The 16,110-nt window shown below is 44.1% G+C and overlaps 1 protein-coding gene across 2 annotated transcripts in view; it reads right to left on the reverse strand.

The window, feature by feature from the left end:
* LOC115174472 (kelch-like protein 29) overlaps positions 1 to 16,110 on the reverse strand; it is a 326,402-nt gene that overhangs the window by 127,839 nt on the left and 182,453 nt on the right. For both annotated transcript variants that reach the window (XM_029733020.1, XM_029733021.1), the window contains 2 exons: positions 10,291 to 10,447; positions 4,821 to 5,393 (listed from right to left, as the gene is read on the reverse strand). In XM_029733020.1, coding sequence (XP_029588880.1) covers positions 4,821 to 5,393; positions 10,291 to 10,447 — 730 coding nt within the window. The remainder of the gene's footprint in view (positions 1 to 4,820; positions 5,394 to 10,290; positions 10,448 to 16,110) is intronic.

Genomic DNA, 16,110 nt, shown 5'->3' on the forward strand with positions numbered 1-16,110 from the left:
CCATACCATCCAATCTGCTCAGCCTTACTATCTTTTATATTATATATAAAATATATATATATATATATAAAGCACAGTGTGTGTGTGTGTCTGTGCAACAGCGTGTACTAGTGTGTGTGTGTGCGCGTGTGTGTGCGTGAGTCCGTGCGCTAGCTACAGTATGTGCTCAGTGTTAGCCTCCTAAGTGCGTGTGCTTAGTATTTAATCTGAAATCCATAGCTGTCTGTATAGCTGTGTCTGTGGGTGATCGGAGAGGATCTCACCTCTATTTGCCATTCAGACTTGTCATGGTGGGGTTAATACATACACAGGAGGATGACAGCCTGATAACACTCCAGTCATCAGCTTATACCTTCCACACCATCACTCATCCTGGAGAACCCAGACAGACCAGGAGGATTTGGGTAAAGATGTCACCGTCTCTCTTTCTGTCTCCCTTTCTGTTTCTGACTCTCTTTCTCTCGTTCTCTCTCTCTCTCCCGGTGCGTCTCTTTCTCTCCCTCTCTGCATGTGTCTCTCGTTTTTACTTTCTCCCCCCTCTCTCCAACTTTTTCTCTCTCTCTCTCTCCATCAGACTGAAAAAGAATGAGTGAAACAAAGATGGAAAATTAAGCCTCTGACGGTTGATGAGGCGGCCACTGAAAGGTCATGTGGCTTCATATAGGGCAATGATAGGCATAGAGAGAGCTTACTGTATGTCACACACACACACACACACACACACACACACACACACACACACACACACACACACACACACACACACACACACACACACACGGCTCACTGGGCTCCTAATCACACTAACACTTAAAGTGTCTAGATCCTACTGAGAGCCATTCAAATCAGCTTACTCTTTTTACAGTGAATTTGAAGCACTCTGACATAATGTAAAAATCCTTCCTCAGAGCTGGTGCAATACTATCATAAAAGAGACCCGTAACAAAGACTGCATCTCAATATCCAAGCCCTCACTGAATATCTAAGCCCTCACTGAATATCCAAGCCCTCACTGAATATCCAAGCCCTCACTGACTATCCAAGCCCTCACTGACTATCCAAGCCCTCACTGACTATCCAAGCCCTCACTGACTATCCAAGCCCTCACTGACTATCCAAGCCCTCACTGACTATCCAAGCCCTCACTGACTATCCAAGCCCTCACTGACTATCCAAGCCCTCACTGCACACAGAAGAAGAAGAGTGTTGTTGAAACCAAGAGGCCTGTGCCAAAGTGGGTGCTAAAATATTACTTAGCTGATAACTGATTTAATAGTCACAGAACCAAGGAGATAATTCAGATTTTCTTTTAAAGCAAGGACATCCATATCTGTCAGTCAAGTGAAGCACAGTGTGTGTTTGTGCATGTTAGAAATGGTAAAAGTCCCCCCTAACCACAGATCTAAGACCTTCCCCCAATCCTAACCTGAAAAATAACCCTGGACCATTGCTGAGAGAATACTTCTACCATCTGGCTTCTGAGCCCAGCCCAGCCTAGCCCACTCCCCAATGTTGGAGGAGTAACCTTGCCACAGCACTACAGTGGACTTCAGGAGGAACCAGGCTGGGCACGCCCCCACCCTCATCAACGGGGCCGTGGAGACGGTCAAAAACATCAAGTTCCTCGCCGTACACATCTGAGAAGTTCAAATGGTCAAAAACATCAAATTCCTCGCCGTACACATCTGAGGAGCTGAAATGGTCAAACCACACGGACACCGCGGTGAAGAAGGCACGAGGCTGTAGAAATTCGGCCAGCCACAGTGTTCTACAGGAGCACCATCGAGAGCATACTGTCGGGCTGCATCGCTACCTATATGTACATATCTACCTCAAATACCTCGTACCCCAAAACATTGACTAAGCAAGCATTTCACTGTTAGTCTACACATGTTGTTTACCAAGCATGTGACATAACAGTTGATTGATTTGAGCACGGTACGGCAACACCACCGCCGCTGACCGCAAGGCGCTACAGAGAGTGGTACGCTCTGCCGAACGCACCATTGGGTGCACACTGCCTTCCCTCCAGGACACCTGCAACACCAGATGTCGCAGAAAGGCCCAGAAGATCATCAGGGAACTCAGACACCCGAGCCACGGCCTGTTCTCCATGCTTCCGTCACTCAGACGTGGGCAGTACAGGAGCATCATGGCAAAAACTAACAGACTGGCCAATAGCTTCTACCCTCAGACCATCAGGCTGCTGAATAGCCAACACTAGTCTGCTACCTGCTCCCCCTGTACCCCTCCTGTACCCTCCCATCACTTCCTGATGGCCACTGATGTTTAGTGACCTGAGGGGATATCTGTTCCTTGAGCGCAAGAGAGAGGACGAGAAAGAGACGGAGCACAGCAGGAGACCAAGAGAAAGGGGGGGAAAAGGTAGAGAGAGGGTGGAGGACACAATACGAATGAGCAAGAGAAAGAGAGAGGACAGCAGGAGGTGGCGTAAAAATGTCATGAAGACAGGCACTGCACGACAGGCTGGTTTGTGGTGGTTGACTGGCTGATTATCACGGCAGCAAGGTTAAGTGTTCTTATAGTCTGGAAGGTGTCTCTCTCCGCTCCGCGAGGACAAAAGCAGGTTGCCGAGACGCCTGGCTAATTCTCTAACGGCTAAGCCCTCTCAGGGTCATACAGCAGTCTATTATCCAGGCTATGACCTTACTGGCAGCTCAAACTTTATACTAGACATCTCAAAACACTAGTCAGGGGTAAGAGTGAAGGGAATCTAGACAATGTAGTCATATTAGTATCAAAAGTGCACTCGACCCTGTGCGCAAACAAGGTTTTCAAGGACCCTCTGCTCCGATTTGACACCTTCTACTGTGCTGCTGCTCTGAATGGAACTCTGCTATTCCTGTGACTTTCCTACCGCAGTGACATCTGTATGCTCATTTCTACCACTGAATATTTCATAGAGTGGTACTCCATCTCGTCACGTCTCATGGTTCTAAGCAGAGCCCCCTGCATGCGTTTGTGAAATAGAATATTTACTGGTACTAGTACTTTTGGACAGAAAGCTCTGGTTTAGTGTAGTTGCAAACAATTCGGATTAGCTTTGGTTGTTGGAATAAATACTACAGTATATAGATTGTGAAACACGCAACGTCTGAATTCAAAAACACACAACACTTTGGCTATTCGACTAAATACAATAAATGACAGCGTAGCAACAATGTATCCATTACAAAACCCAGCAAGTATCTAAGCAAACAGGAGACGCAACAGAAATTAGCTGCCGGACTTCAGTTCAATGCATCCGCACTCTAATTGTCTGTGTGTTTCCATTCCACCTGCTGTCTCATTTAAATGTGTCTCAGGTAGCCTCCGCGCCGACTGCCACAACTGCTTTCCACATCAATCTGGAAACTCATTTGCACACGTTCTATTGATTTACCCCCAAAATAAAAAAATGAAATGAGTTGGGGGGAAAAAAGGCCAATCTAAACTCTAGATTAAAAGCTTCATTAAATGTGAAAATTGGTCAGGGAATATAGAACATCTGTCTCTGGCCCTGCATCACAAACTCCAAGGTTAACAAACAACAATTTACGGCTTTGAGATGCAGCCTGAGCTGGCTCGCCATACCACTCAGCTCGCAGTCTTCACAAAGACAACAAGAGTTTGCCAGGCTTAAAATAAACTTAAAAAGTGACTGTAGGTGTGTCTGGATAATTTGAAACAATGGAATAAGGTGTGTGTGCGTGCGTGTGTAAGCTGTGACCTTGGTGCAGCTTTGTGAAGATTTGGCACCAGTACCAGGTATTGTTTTAACTGCCTCCTGGTTAGATGTGTTCGTAGTGTTGTCAACACACTCTACCCAGAGAAGCTGTTCTCTGTACAAACCACACTCTACCCAGAGAAGCTGTTCCCTGTACAAACCACACTCTACCCAGAGAAGCTGTTCCCTGTACAAACCACACTCTACCCAGAGAAGCTGTTCCCTGTACAAACCACACTCTACCCAGAGAAGCTGTTCCTTGTACAAACCACACTCTACCCAGAGAAGCTGTTCCCTGTACAAACCACACTCTACCCAGAGAAGCTGTTCCCTGTACAAACCACACTCTACCCAGAGAAGCTGTTCCTTATACAAACCACACTCTACCCAAAGAAGCTGTTCCCTGAACAAACCACACTCTACCCAGAGAAGCTGTTCCCTGTACAAACCACACTCTACCCAGAGAAGCTGTTCCCTGAACAAACCACACTCTACCCAGAGAAGCTGTTCCCTGTACAAACCACACTCTACCCAGAGAAGCTGTTCCCTGTACAAACCACACTCTACCCAGAGAAGCTGTTCCCTGAACAAACCACACTCTACCCAGAGAAGCTGTTCCCTGTACGAACCACACTCTACCCAGAGAAGCTGTTCCCTGTACGAACCACACTCTACCCAGAGAAGCTGTTCCCTGTACGAACCACACTCTACCCAGAGAAGCTGTTCCCTGTACAAACCACACTCTACCCAGAGAAGCTGTTCCCTGAACAAACCACACTCTACACAGAGAAGCTGTTCCCTGTACGAACCACACTCTACCCAGAGAAGCTGTTCCCTGTATGAACCACACTCTACCCAGAGAAGCTGTTCCCTGTACAAACCACACTCTACCCAGAGAAGCTGTTCCCTGAACAAACCACACTCTACACAGAGAAGCTGTTCCCTGTACGAACCACACTTTACCCAGAGAAAAGCACTGAGAAAACCTACTCAGTAAAAAACAAAAAAATTTGAGAATAAAGTTGTAGTGGGCCTGTCTTACATTTCGTGTGTGTGACTGCAGACTTGCCCAGTCAGAGTGGGTCTGTCTTACCTTTAGGATGTCCTGGGTCTGTGAACTCGTACTTTCCCATCCCCACCGTCCTCAGCATCTGCAGCCCATTGGGCCCTCTAGGACCATCCTGATTGGCTACTGGAGTAGGAGGAACTAGCCGCGCCAACTGCCCATTGGTCAGAGGCAGGGCATGGGGCTGTATGAGAGGGTGAGTTAGGTGAGACTGGTGAGGAGGGGGGTGAGGCGTCTGATGACCGTTCCCCATCACTCTGTGGTTTTGTTGGTTGGGGTGTGCTCCCCTGGGACCACCTGAGGGGGTAGAGAGGGGCGAGGAGAAGACAGGGGGCTGGGCCAAGGGATAAGGTGGCTGGTAGGGCATTTTGAGCACCATGGCGGGGGGTTGGTGGGCGGTGGAGTGCGGGGGTAGCTGGAAGTGGGCTGTCATGAGCGGGTGGGGGTGGAGGGGCATGGGTGACTGGATGGAGGGAGTCAGACCTATAATAGGGCACTGGACAGTGACACTGTGGCTGAAGGAGGGGGGCTGGAGGGGGTAGGAGTGCGGCAGGAGACTAGACTTGGTCACTGCTGCTACAGAAGGTACCCATGGAGGACCTGGAGAAAGAGAGAGACAGGGAGGGAGGTGGAGGTAGAGAGAGAGCGAAGGAGGGAGATAGAGAGAGAGAGAGGGAGAAGGAGAAGAAGAGAGCGTGAAGGGAGAGAGGGGGGAAGGTAGGAGAGAGAGAGAGAGAGGACAGAGAGAGAGAACACGAGGGTGAGATAGGGGGAAGAAGGGAGGGAGAATTTTGATTATTATTACATAACCTCATCGTCTACTTGATCCTTTTAGATAGCTGAACAAATTGCACAACAAATTACTTTACATACACCACAGTTCAAAAGTTTTGGGTCACTCAAAAATGTCCTTGTTTTTGAAAGAAAATAAAAAAAATTGTCCATTAAAATAACATAAAATTGATCAGAAATACAGTGTAGACATTGTTAATGTTGTAAATGACTATTGTAGCTGGAAATGGCAGATTTTTTATGGAATATCTACATAGGCGTACAGAGGCCCATTATCAGCAACCATCACTCCTGTGTTCCAATGGCACGTTGTGTTAGCTAATCCAAGTTGATCATTTTAAAAGTCTAATTGATCATTAGAAAACCCTTTTGCAATTATGTTAGCATGCTGAAAACTGTTGTTCTAATTAAAGAAGCAATAAAACTGGCCTTCTTTAGACGAGTTGAGTATCTGGAGCATCAGCATTTGTGGGTTCAATTACAGGCTCAAAATGGCCAGAAACAAATAACTTTATTTTGAAACTCGTCAGTTTATTCTTGTTCTGAGAAATGAAGGCTATTCCATGCGAGAAATTGCCAAGAAACTGAAGATCTCGTACAACGCTGTGTACTACTCCCTTCACAGAACAGCGCAAACTGTCTCTAACCAGAATATTAAGAGGAGTGGGAGGCCCCGGTGCACACCTGAGCAAGAGGACGAGTACATTAGTGTCTAGTTTGAGAAACAGACGCCTCACAAGTCCTCAACTGGCAGCTTCATTAAATAGTACCCGCAAAACACCAGTCTCAAAGTCAACAGTGAAGAGGCGACTACGGGATGCTGGCCTTCTAGGCAGAGTTGCAAAGAGAAAGCCATATCTCAGACTGGCCAATAAAAAGAAAAGATTAAGATGGGCAAAAGAACACAGACACTGGACAGAGGAACTCTGTCTAGAAGGCCAGCATCCCGAAGTCACCTCTTCACTATTGACGTTGAGACTGGTGTTTTGTGGGTACCATTTAATTATGTTATTTTAATGGACAAAAAAAGTTGCTTTTCTTTCAAAAACAAGGACATTTCTAAGTGACCCCAAACTTTTGAACGGTAGTCTATATAGGGGGCATACAGTTAACATATTGAACATATACACTGAGTGTACAAAACATTAAGAACACCTGCTCTTTACATGACATAGACTGACCAGGTGAATCCAGGTGAAAACTACAATCCCTTATTGATGTCACTTGTTAAATCCACTTCAATCAGTCTAGATAAAGGTGAGGAGACAGGCTAAAGGAGGATCTCTTTTCAACCTCGAGACATGGATTGTGTATGCGTGCCATTCAGAGGAAAACGTATTAAAACATCAGCTGAGCTAAAAGTTCATCAGAGAACACACACAGGAGAGTAGCCTTACTACTGCTCTCACTGTAGGAAGAGAGTCTCTCAACCGAGCCACTTGAAAACATACCAAGGTATACATAAAGGAGAGAAGCCTTACTACTGCTCTCACTGTAGGAAGAGTTCCTCTCAACACCGCAACTTAAAAACATACCAATGTATACAATGAAGAGGGAAGCCTCATAAGTTCTCTCAGACCAGCTAAGATTAAAGTCACTCCATCAATGAATCCTCATCTCATAAAAGAAGTGGTAACAGTGAATTTTATTAAATGAAGAAAGCATAGCACATTCTATTGTAATCCTATTGTTTCTCAGTGTGAGAGAACTGTGCAGAGGAAAAGGAGCGTTATAGAATGCCATCCTCTCTTTACCGATCAGTGTGCACCTCGTCGGTTTTTGTCTGTAATGTCTTTGTCGTTATATGTCGGGTCCCAGTAAGACTAGCTGTCGCCTTCGTCATCAGCTAATGGGGTGTCTAATAAATTAAATAAATGGGCAAGACAAACATATTTAAGTGCCTTTGAATGGAGTATGGTAGTAGGTGCCAGGCGCACTGGTTTGGGTCAAGAACTGCAACCCTGCTGGGTTTTTCCATGCTCAGCAGTTTCCCATGTGTATCAAGAATGGTCCACCACCCAAAGGACATCCAGCCAACTTGACCCAACTGTGGGAAGCATTGGAGTCAACATGGGCCAGCATCCATGTGGAACGCTTTCAACACCTTATAGAGTCCATGCCCCAACGAATTGAGGCAGTTCTGAAGGGAAAAGGGTGCAACTCAACATATTATTAGGAATGTGTCCTAAATTATGTGTACACTCTGGGTATATACACAGTATGCCTACAGGGAACACCTTCAGTCCATGGTATCAGTGATGAGCTCTGTTTACCATGTAGCTAGCTAAGTGTATGTATTTACAGTATTTTCTACTCTGAGGAGCGAGAGAGAGAGAGAGAGGGAGAGAGAGAGAGAGAATGTGCTAGACTTGGAGAAGAGAACATCTCAGTGCATTATGGTCATCCATCCTCAGGCCAACTATCTCAGCACTTTACCACTTCATTCCCACTGTTCTCAACTTGAGCCCTAAACTTGCTTAAAACCAGAGAGAGAGAAATCCGGTATAATAGTATTATACTCCTATAGTTTTGGCCTGATTAGTAGGATTTCAACGAAGTGCCAGAGTTGATTACAACTTGATACGTATCTCTCCTCCCTGTTCTCCATCTTGAGTTATTAAAGTGTTCCTGTACATTTTCTGAACTACAATCAGTCTTTGGACTAAAATATATAATGAAGTGACAAGACGGAACTCATTAGCGATGGCTAACATGCACTCACATTTGCGAGTCCTCTTGCGGCAGAGCTAATGAAAGGTTTAAGAAGGGAAATGTAATTGCATTAACATTAAATGGATCCCTTCTCCTGATTGCTCTCTTGTACCCCATCATTTAAATGTGTGAGCATTAAATATTGGTTGTTTCGTAAGTGCTCCTTGGTCCTTTTATAAGAATTCTATTTCAATTTGGTGAATTGCTCAATCAACCTCTAATTGTTAACATACCGACTGAGGCAACGCTTCAGAAATCAAAGCCCTTCTTTCTCACAAGCGAAAAGTTCACTTTTCCAAACAGAAACTTCTTAAAAATAACCAACTGCAGAGAAGTTCCTATTTAAACCGTTGATTCATTCTGGCAGTTGGTGGGGAAGTTTCTCGCGACTCAGTTCAGTGAAGTGCGGAGCTAGTTTCATTGCGGATGCCAGACGTTGACACACACACACACACACACACACACACACACACACACACACACACACACACACACACACACACACACACACACACACACACACACACACACACACACACACACACCACTATGCTTGGTTTGAGTGTCATATGCATCAGCATGGGTGACATCTCACTCCGTGGTTGAGGCTGGTGTGTGTTTGTTTCTTACGCCACCAGACTGTCTGTGTGTGTGTGTGTCTGTCAGTCCGTGTGTGTAGGCAAAGCCTCAGTACCTCTGGCCACATTACTAATACCACAGGGCTTCATGGACCATTCAGCCACCTCTATACCCCACACAGCAGGGTCCCTGAGGACTGTGTGTGTGTGTGTGCACGCGTCCTTCTATACCCTCCCAGCAGGGTGTTTAGGGAACATACCAGGGGACAGAGAGCACTGCTCTGACCCCCAACCTCCAGAAGAGGAACACGATAGGAATAGTGTCCTCAGTGATGAGTTGAAGAAACTAGCCAAAGCTTTGGTCAAAGCCATTTAGTGGTGGCAAAGACTCTCAAACAGACAAGAGCAGAGAGTACTTATTAGTTTGAGAAACTACACATTTAGAAATGGCGGAGGCATATCTCAAATAGAAAACAGCAGAAAATATATTTCCATTAAGTAGGTCTTAGTGATGTTTTTGAGAAACTAGATATTTAGTAGTAGCAAAGCCTACATTGGCAGTCTCAGCTGACAAGAGCTAAAATACTTATTTTCCATGAAAAAGGTATTATTTCTCTGCGTCTACACAATCAGCGTCTTAGCTGTGACAGGTTAATTATTGAAATCTTTATTGAGACTGCGTCAATTAGTTAGCAGATAATTTGTCGAGTAGGTAACATAGAGCTACAGTACGACGGATATGGAATACTGACTACTCAAGAAGTATACAGCATTCATGGATTCATTGCTATAATACCATACAATACATATTGTACTTTATATTGATGTATACACAGTATAGTATACAATGAGTATTACTTGAATATACAGTATTCATTGTATTGCTCGCTACAGTATTAGGAATGTGGAAACTGGATATTTGTTATGGAAGTATACAATGTTCATTGCGTTTCTTGAATACATCGTTGGATACCGTTTTCATAGTGTCTATAGTATATTAATAGTGGAGGTGCCAGTGGAGCAAGTGCAGTGGCTGTATCATTGTGTATTGTTCTTAAATTAGACCCATTCTCCATGAGCAGGAGGCAGAGGCCAGCAGAGTAGCGTAACAGAGGGAAATTGACTGCTGCAGGGCACAGCCATTCTGGGTTCACTTTATTACTATAGGTTCTCAACATCTACAGCTCCTAAATTTAACCCATTATTGTCATTGTCACTTATGCTCATTAAATATCCACCTCAAATAGATGATTTGTTTAAAATCGGAAAATATTAAAATAATACAGACTACGATTGCTATAACTAGTATTGCGTGCAGGTCTGTGTGTGTGTTTGTGTGGTGTGTACGTGTGTCGCATATTGTGTGCGTTTGTATGCGTGTATACACGTGTGTGTGTGTGTGTGTGTGTCAGTACCTATGGGTTCACAGTCTCTGTGCTGTTGTTTGGCAGGGGGTTCATCAGTCTCCCAGGGTGTGAGCTGGTTGATGGGTGTCTGTCCCCACCTCACCCCTGGAGCTAACAGCAGACCTGGAGCCTGGCTCTCCCTCTCCCCTGGAGACACACCTGATACCTGGGAGAGAGAGGAGAGAGAACAACACATTAGAAAAACAGCAGGACAAAAGTAGCTCTGACACCTAGGTATCAGTGAGTGAGTGAGTGAGAGAGCGAGCGAGATGAACAAATCAGTTTATCAGCCTTCAACTGACACAGGAGATAAACAACAGCTTAGAAATCCACAAAAAATAAACATCAGGTCTGATACACAGACAAGAGATAGAGATATAGAGAAGAGATGATAGGTCTGTTATATGAAAAGGTTGACTTGTTTGTCAGCAAGCTTTGCAGACATAGATGATCAGGAGAGCGACCGCACTAACTGGTGACTGATGCAGATTATAGTTTCATAATGGCAGATATCAAAATCCACATCCTAGTTATGTTCTATAGGGCCCTTACCCTTACTGTGTGAGACCACACACCTATTCAACTATTCATTAAACCATTCAATTATACCTTGCAGTGTGCAATCAAAAGGCAATTAAACATTTGTATGATATTGAATTTCTCCGGATCAAGACATGGGCGCTTATTAAAATTGTGTCTAGCGGTTACTAATCATGAAGCATAATTGACCTGTAAATATGGTCGATTAGAATGAAATGTGGAGGGGGGGGGTATTAATGATATTAACAAACAATAAAATATTGAGACGCCTCAGTCTTATGTGTACATACACAACAAATACAATAGCGAGAAATGTTATCAGAACAGCACAGCCTGATGGAAACACTGGGTCAACCACCATCAGACCCTACAGCAACACATGCGCGAGCACGCACTCACACACACACACACACACACACACACACACACACACGTATTGGCACTCTATCTCCAGTTGGATGTGGCGGTTTAAGAGCGAGGCTAGAGTACACCCTGATTCTCCAGCTAACCACAGCCTGGCTTTTACATTAAAGAGATTCTTCGGTACTTTTGTATTCTTTTTTACCAGTAGTTCTGAAAGTAGCACTCATGAGCCAAAAGTGGTCCCCGAAAAAATCGAGTACTACGTCACATAGTCCGCCACAGTGGATGTGTCATACTACCCATAAAACCTAGCAGTCAAACACAGAAATAGTTCCAATCATTTTTCCACCATTCATTTTTTCACATTGTGAATTTTACAAACACTTCAAATGAAGTATGTTTGGTGTAGGCTTACCTTGGTGTGACATTTTGATAACGGTGTAATTCTCTCGGACAAAGTGAGTTTTATCAATATATTCACCTCAATTTAGTACAAAAAAAAGTGAAATACTAATTGGCAACAGAGAAGACCTCCTGCATGTCATCTCTAGCCGATCCATGTGCTGTACTGAAATTCATTGAATAAAGTGTTGGAACTTGTTCCGTCCCCTTTCTCTGTCTTAGCTAGCCAATGACTACTTTAGCTAGCTAGTTAGCAGAGCAGTTGATCAAAATATAATTTTGTATTACTTGTTTGTACAGTATGTCGACTTGGGTGTTTATTTCAGACCTTATGGCATTTTTAAAGGATGAGCATTAAAAGGGGAGACCACTAGAAGTCTGGCCATGTGGACAAGTGCAACTATAGTGAGGGGTTACATACCATTTTGGTCAAGGCCAGCATGAGGGATACACGTTTATCCTGAGTCGGTGAGTGTAACTATTAAGTTAAGTTTGAGCATCTTAGCAAAACAATGTGTTCGATACAGCTGTTAACATTCTACAAGGAGAGACACTTAATCAATTATATAATTAACCAGATTACCCCGGATACCAGACTTAGATGAGTGATAACTCAGTTCTAGAACGTTGTCACTGATGAGAATGAATCTAAAAATCTATTGACATTTAGAATGTACTTTCTTAAGACATCCAGCCCGTATTGTAGTTTCATGACCAGAGACACATTTTCAAAGGCACAGTACTTTTTTTTATTTGGATTGGTACATGCATTCACACAGTCTTGATTTATAGGATCCTTCCCACTGTATGATTGATATGTCAAGTGATAAAATCCCAAGTTATCAATTAAATGTTTATGGAAAAACTGCACTTGTCTTCATGTGAAAATGTGTTATTAAATATTCTAAAGCTGTAATGTCATCAATCAAATCAAACTTTATTTACAGTATACACCACATTTCTTACAACAAATGCATTTCAAGGTGTTCAAAGTTTCATGAATTGAAAGGCATGTGGCACTTAACATCCTTCCTCTTGGCAGGTCTCTATAGGTGACCAAGGGATTCTCTCTACCACATGCGAATGCCTCCGTGGAGCTCATCAGTGTAGCCATGCAGCTTATTTTGGCAGTTCACAATATCTGCCGTACAGATGTGGAATTCGAGTGGAGGGAGCCCAACCAGGTGCAGTCAGTGGAGGATCTGAACCCGGCTGAAGACTACAACCCTCTGTCCCGAGAGCGCACAGAGGAGGATCTTCAGTGGCTAAGGAACTGTCTCTGGGGCAGGTACAGTGGAATGGCAAGTCTCCTTGAACCTGAGCCAGAACAACTGCTACTCTCCCCGTCATCCCTGTCTGTACCGGACATTGTTATAAAAACAAGGGCACCTGGGGCATGCAGGCAACAGTTGGACACCACACCAACCCCAACTGGCACACCATGAGAAGAGGGAGGTTGATGGCCAGAGCAGTGGTTAAGGCCAAGCTCGTTACTCAGTCGCTGCTAAAGGGTCCTCAGATCAGTCGTTGGATGGAGGGTCGTCTGTAAAGTGGGGCACAGATAACGAAGAGGAGGGCATCAAGGCATTCAAAATGGCTACAGCAGGCGTTTCCCAAGTTCAGTCCTGGGGACCCCAAGTGGTGCACTTTTTGGTTTTTGCCCAAGCACTACACATCTGATTCAAATAATTAACTAATCATCAAGCTTTGATGATTTTAATCAGCTGTGTAGTGCTAGGGCAAAAAACTAAACGTGCATCCCTCGGGGTCCCCAGGACAGAGTTTGGGAAACGCTGGGCTAAAGGGATGGATGTGCAGAGTCAGGGCTTTGGGTCACGGGGTCTGGGATCCTGGGTGCCTCACCGGATGGTCTGGTGGGTACCACACCAGTACCATTGAAGAGGCAGTGAAGTCGAAGGATTTCTATATCAAGGAGGGAGGGTCTTACCGCCTTGGTGAAGACCATCCTTACTGGCACTAGGTCAGCTCCACATCACTGGAAGGGACACCTGCTTCTTTGTTGTGTGGACCACCAAAGCCTCCATCACCATCCAATGTGATGACCTCTGACAGACTCATATTGCTCTTCCTGTCAGTACCTGTTTTCAGGGGAAAATATTCCACATAGTTCATACACACAGACTAGGTTCCCAGAATAGGTTGTATTACATACAAGTTTTGCTCAAAGCAACCAACTAAAGTAATGTAGTTAAGTTTATCATGGGCACAGTGGGAATTTAAATCTGTGATGTTCAAATTATTTATTACCCCCCCCGTGTCTTACTTGAAGGCCCCAGTCATCCCTGCCTGTACCTGATATTGTTGAAAAGCAAGCGAACAATGAATAAAGATCATACACAAACAATATAACCTATTCTAGGAACCTATTATATTCAAGTTTTGCTCAAAGCAGCCAACTTAAGTTCAATCACAAAGGCTGGTCTTAGTGTATCTCCTCACAGTTTCATTCAGTAATAAAACACAATTCACATCGCATTTTTATCATGGGCACAGTGGGAATTTATATCTATGCTGTTTAAATTATGTCTTAACCCCAGAGTGAGAGAGAGTACGTCACTTCCAGCAGATCACCTTGCTGAGGGTGGCGTTGATCGTACACTGCTTCTGGTGGGGTGAACCTGATGTTCCGCATGTAACATCTAAAACATGGGGAGAATGGGAGCTAAAGTCAAAATTTCGATGCATCTACAAATTCAATGTTTTACACAATATTGTATCATATTTGATGAGTTACTGACCTGTCCATCAACAGGCTCGATGGGCTGTAGTCTCCACAACTGGACGCTTGCGCTCAGATCACACTGGCACATGATGTCTACGCACTGGACGGCCTGAGGGATTCACTCCTGTTGGACTGGAAAACAAAGAGACAATTAGTCAGTGGTGGGTATTTTTCAACGTCGTATCAACATCTTTATCTGGACAGAAAATGCATTGTTTATCATAAGACAAACCCACCTTGGACAATGTGACAAGTGGTCTCTCAACAGTCTGGATCTTCCTCTTCTGCCATGTTGGATGAGCTAGCTTTTCTGTTAAATACAGGGCCATTTCTCTTTCCCAACAGAAAATGGAAGCTTCAGACCTGAGTGTTGTCACTTGGTTTCCAGTATGCCCATCTGAAAGACAAAAGAAAAAGCTACTTTTACAAGCTAGCTAGGTTGATTACTAAAATGGTAACATTTATTTAAATATCATAACACACAGACTTGACTATAGTAATGGTAAAATAGACTGGGCTTTGGTCTATCTGCACATCTGAAATCCTACTATGTGGATGGGATATTTCTGCTGGGATGGAGGAATCATCTCTAATGCTCAACTAGATGATGAGGACAGTCTATGGTACTATTTGCCTGAAAAGGTGACTGTACTTATGCATCTAATTCTCAAGAGGAAAGTTAAAACCCTCAGCCGTGAGGTCACTGAGGAGGATCGACAATGGTGGGGAGATCGTCTGAAAGGAATTTATATGCAGGGATTATACATAAGGATTTTGGGCACTGGCCAGCATACCCATGATTTCTACTTGACCGGGTAACATTCTGGTCCTGAATCTGTGGCATGCGATGTTTGTAAAGGCAAAATGTCACTGCGGTGTCTGGCTAGCTTCGCACATTGTCTACTAGCCCAGTCTGAAAAGTACTAGCCCCGGGCTAGCTTAATTTCCATCCCTGCTGACATGTCTTACTTCACAGGTCATTTGATTAGTCATGTACAACAGACGCACTCGTGGAACAAAACAGTTTGTGTTTTGTATGGGGAAAACATTGAGCCCACAAGTCTTTTTTTAGCTATCTAGCCAGCTATCTAACTTTAGCTAATGTAGCTAACTAGCCAACCATGTTGCCTAACTAGCTAGCCCACCAGGCAATATTTAGCTAGCTAGCTAATTAACGTTAGCTCACCGTTCAGGTAGTCAGACTTTTCTAAGTGGTGACATGCTAGCTAAATCAACTAACTTATCCTTGCCAGCCAGCTAGCTAAATATCCCTTCCCTGGTGGGCTAACGCTAGCTAACATATCACCATGTAAAGAAGTTTGACTACACAAACCGCGAGCTAACGTTCACTAGCTAGCTCACTAAAGAATTGTCCATTTTTACTTGTAAGGAAATGTGCGTTGTACACAGAACTACAAACAGTGGTTATCTAGCTTTCATAAGCACCTAGCTAACCACAGATCTTTGACTAGCAAACAGGGCTTACCTTTTATCACACGGCTCCAGCGACGCCTCTCGCTTACAGAGGACGGAAAACAGAAAAATGCACGTGCTTATCGGAGTAACGTTAGTGGTTACAATCCGGTACATAGCCTTGCTTCGGATCGGCGGAGAGACCTAAGGTTAGCTGGTTAACTACAAAGGCCAAGGTAATTAAAAACATTATGGTAATAAAAATAAAAGCTAGGTAATTTGAAAAAGTACAGAAAAAAGGAATTACACAAGAAAGGATGAGAAATAAACTATAACAATTATTTACAAGAGAAACTAAAAAGGCTATA

Source organism: Salmo trutta, chromosome 35 (assembly GCF_901001165.1).
Source record: "Salmo trutta chromosome 35, fSalTru1.1, whole genome shotgun sequence".
NCBI lineage: Eukaryota > Metazoa > Chordata > Actinopteri > Salmoniformes > Salmonidae > Salmo > Salmo trutta.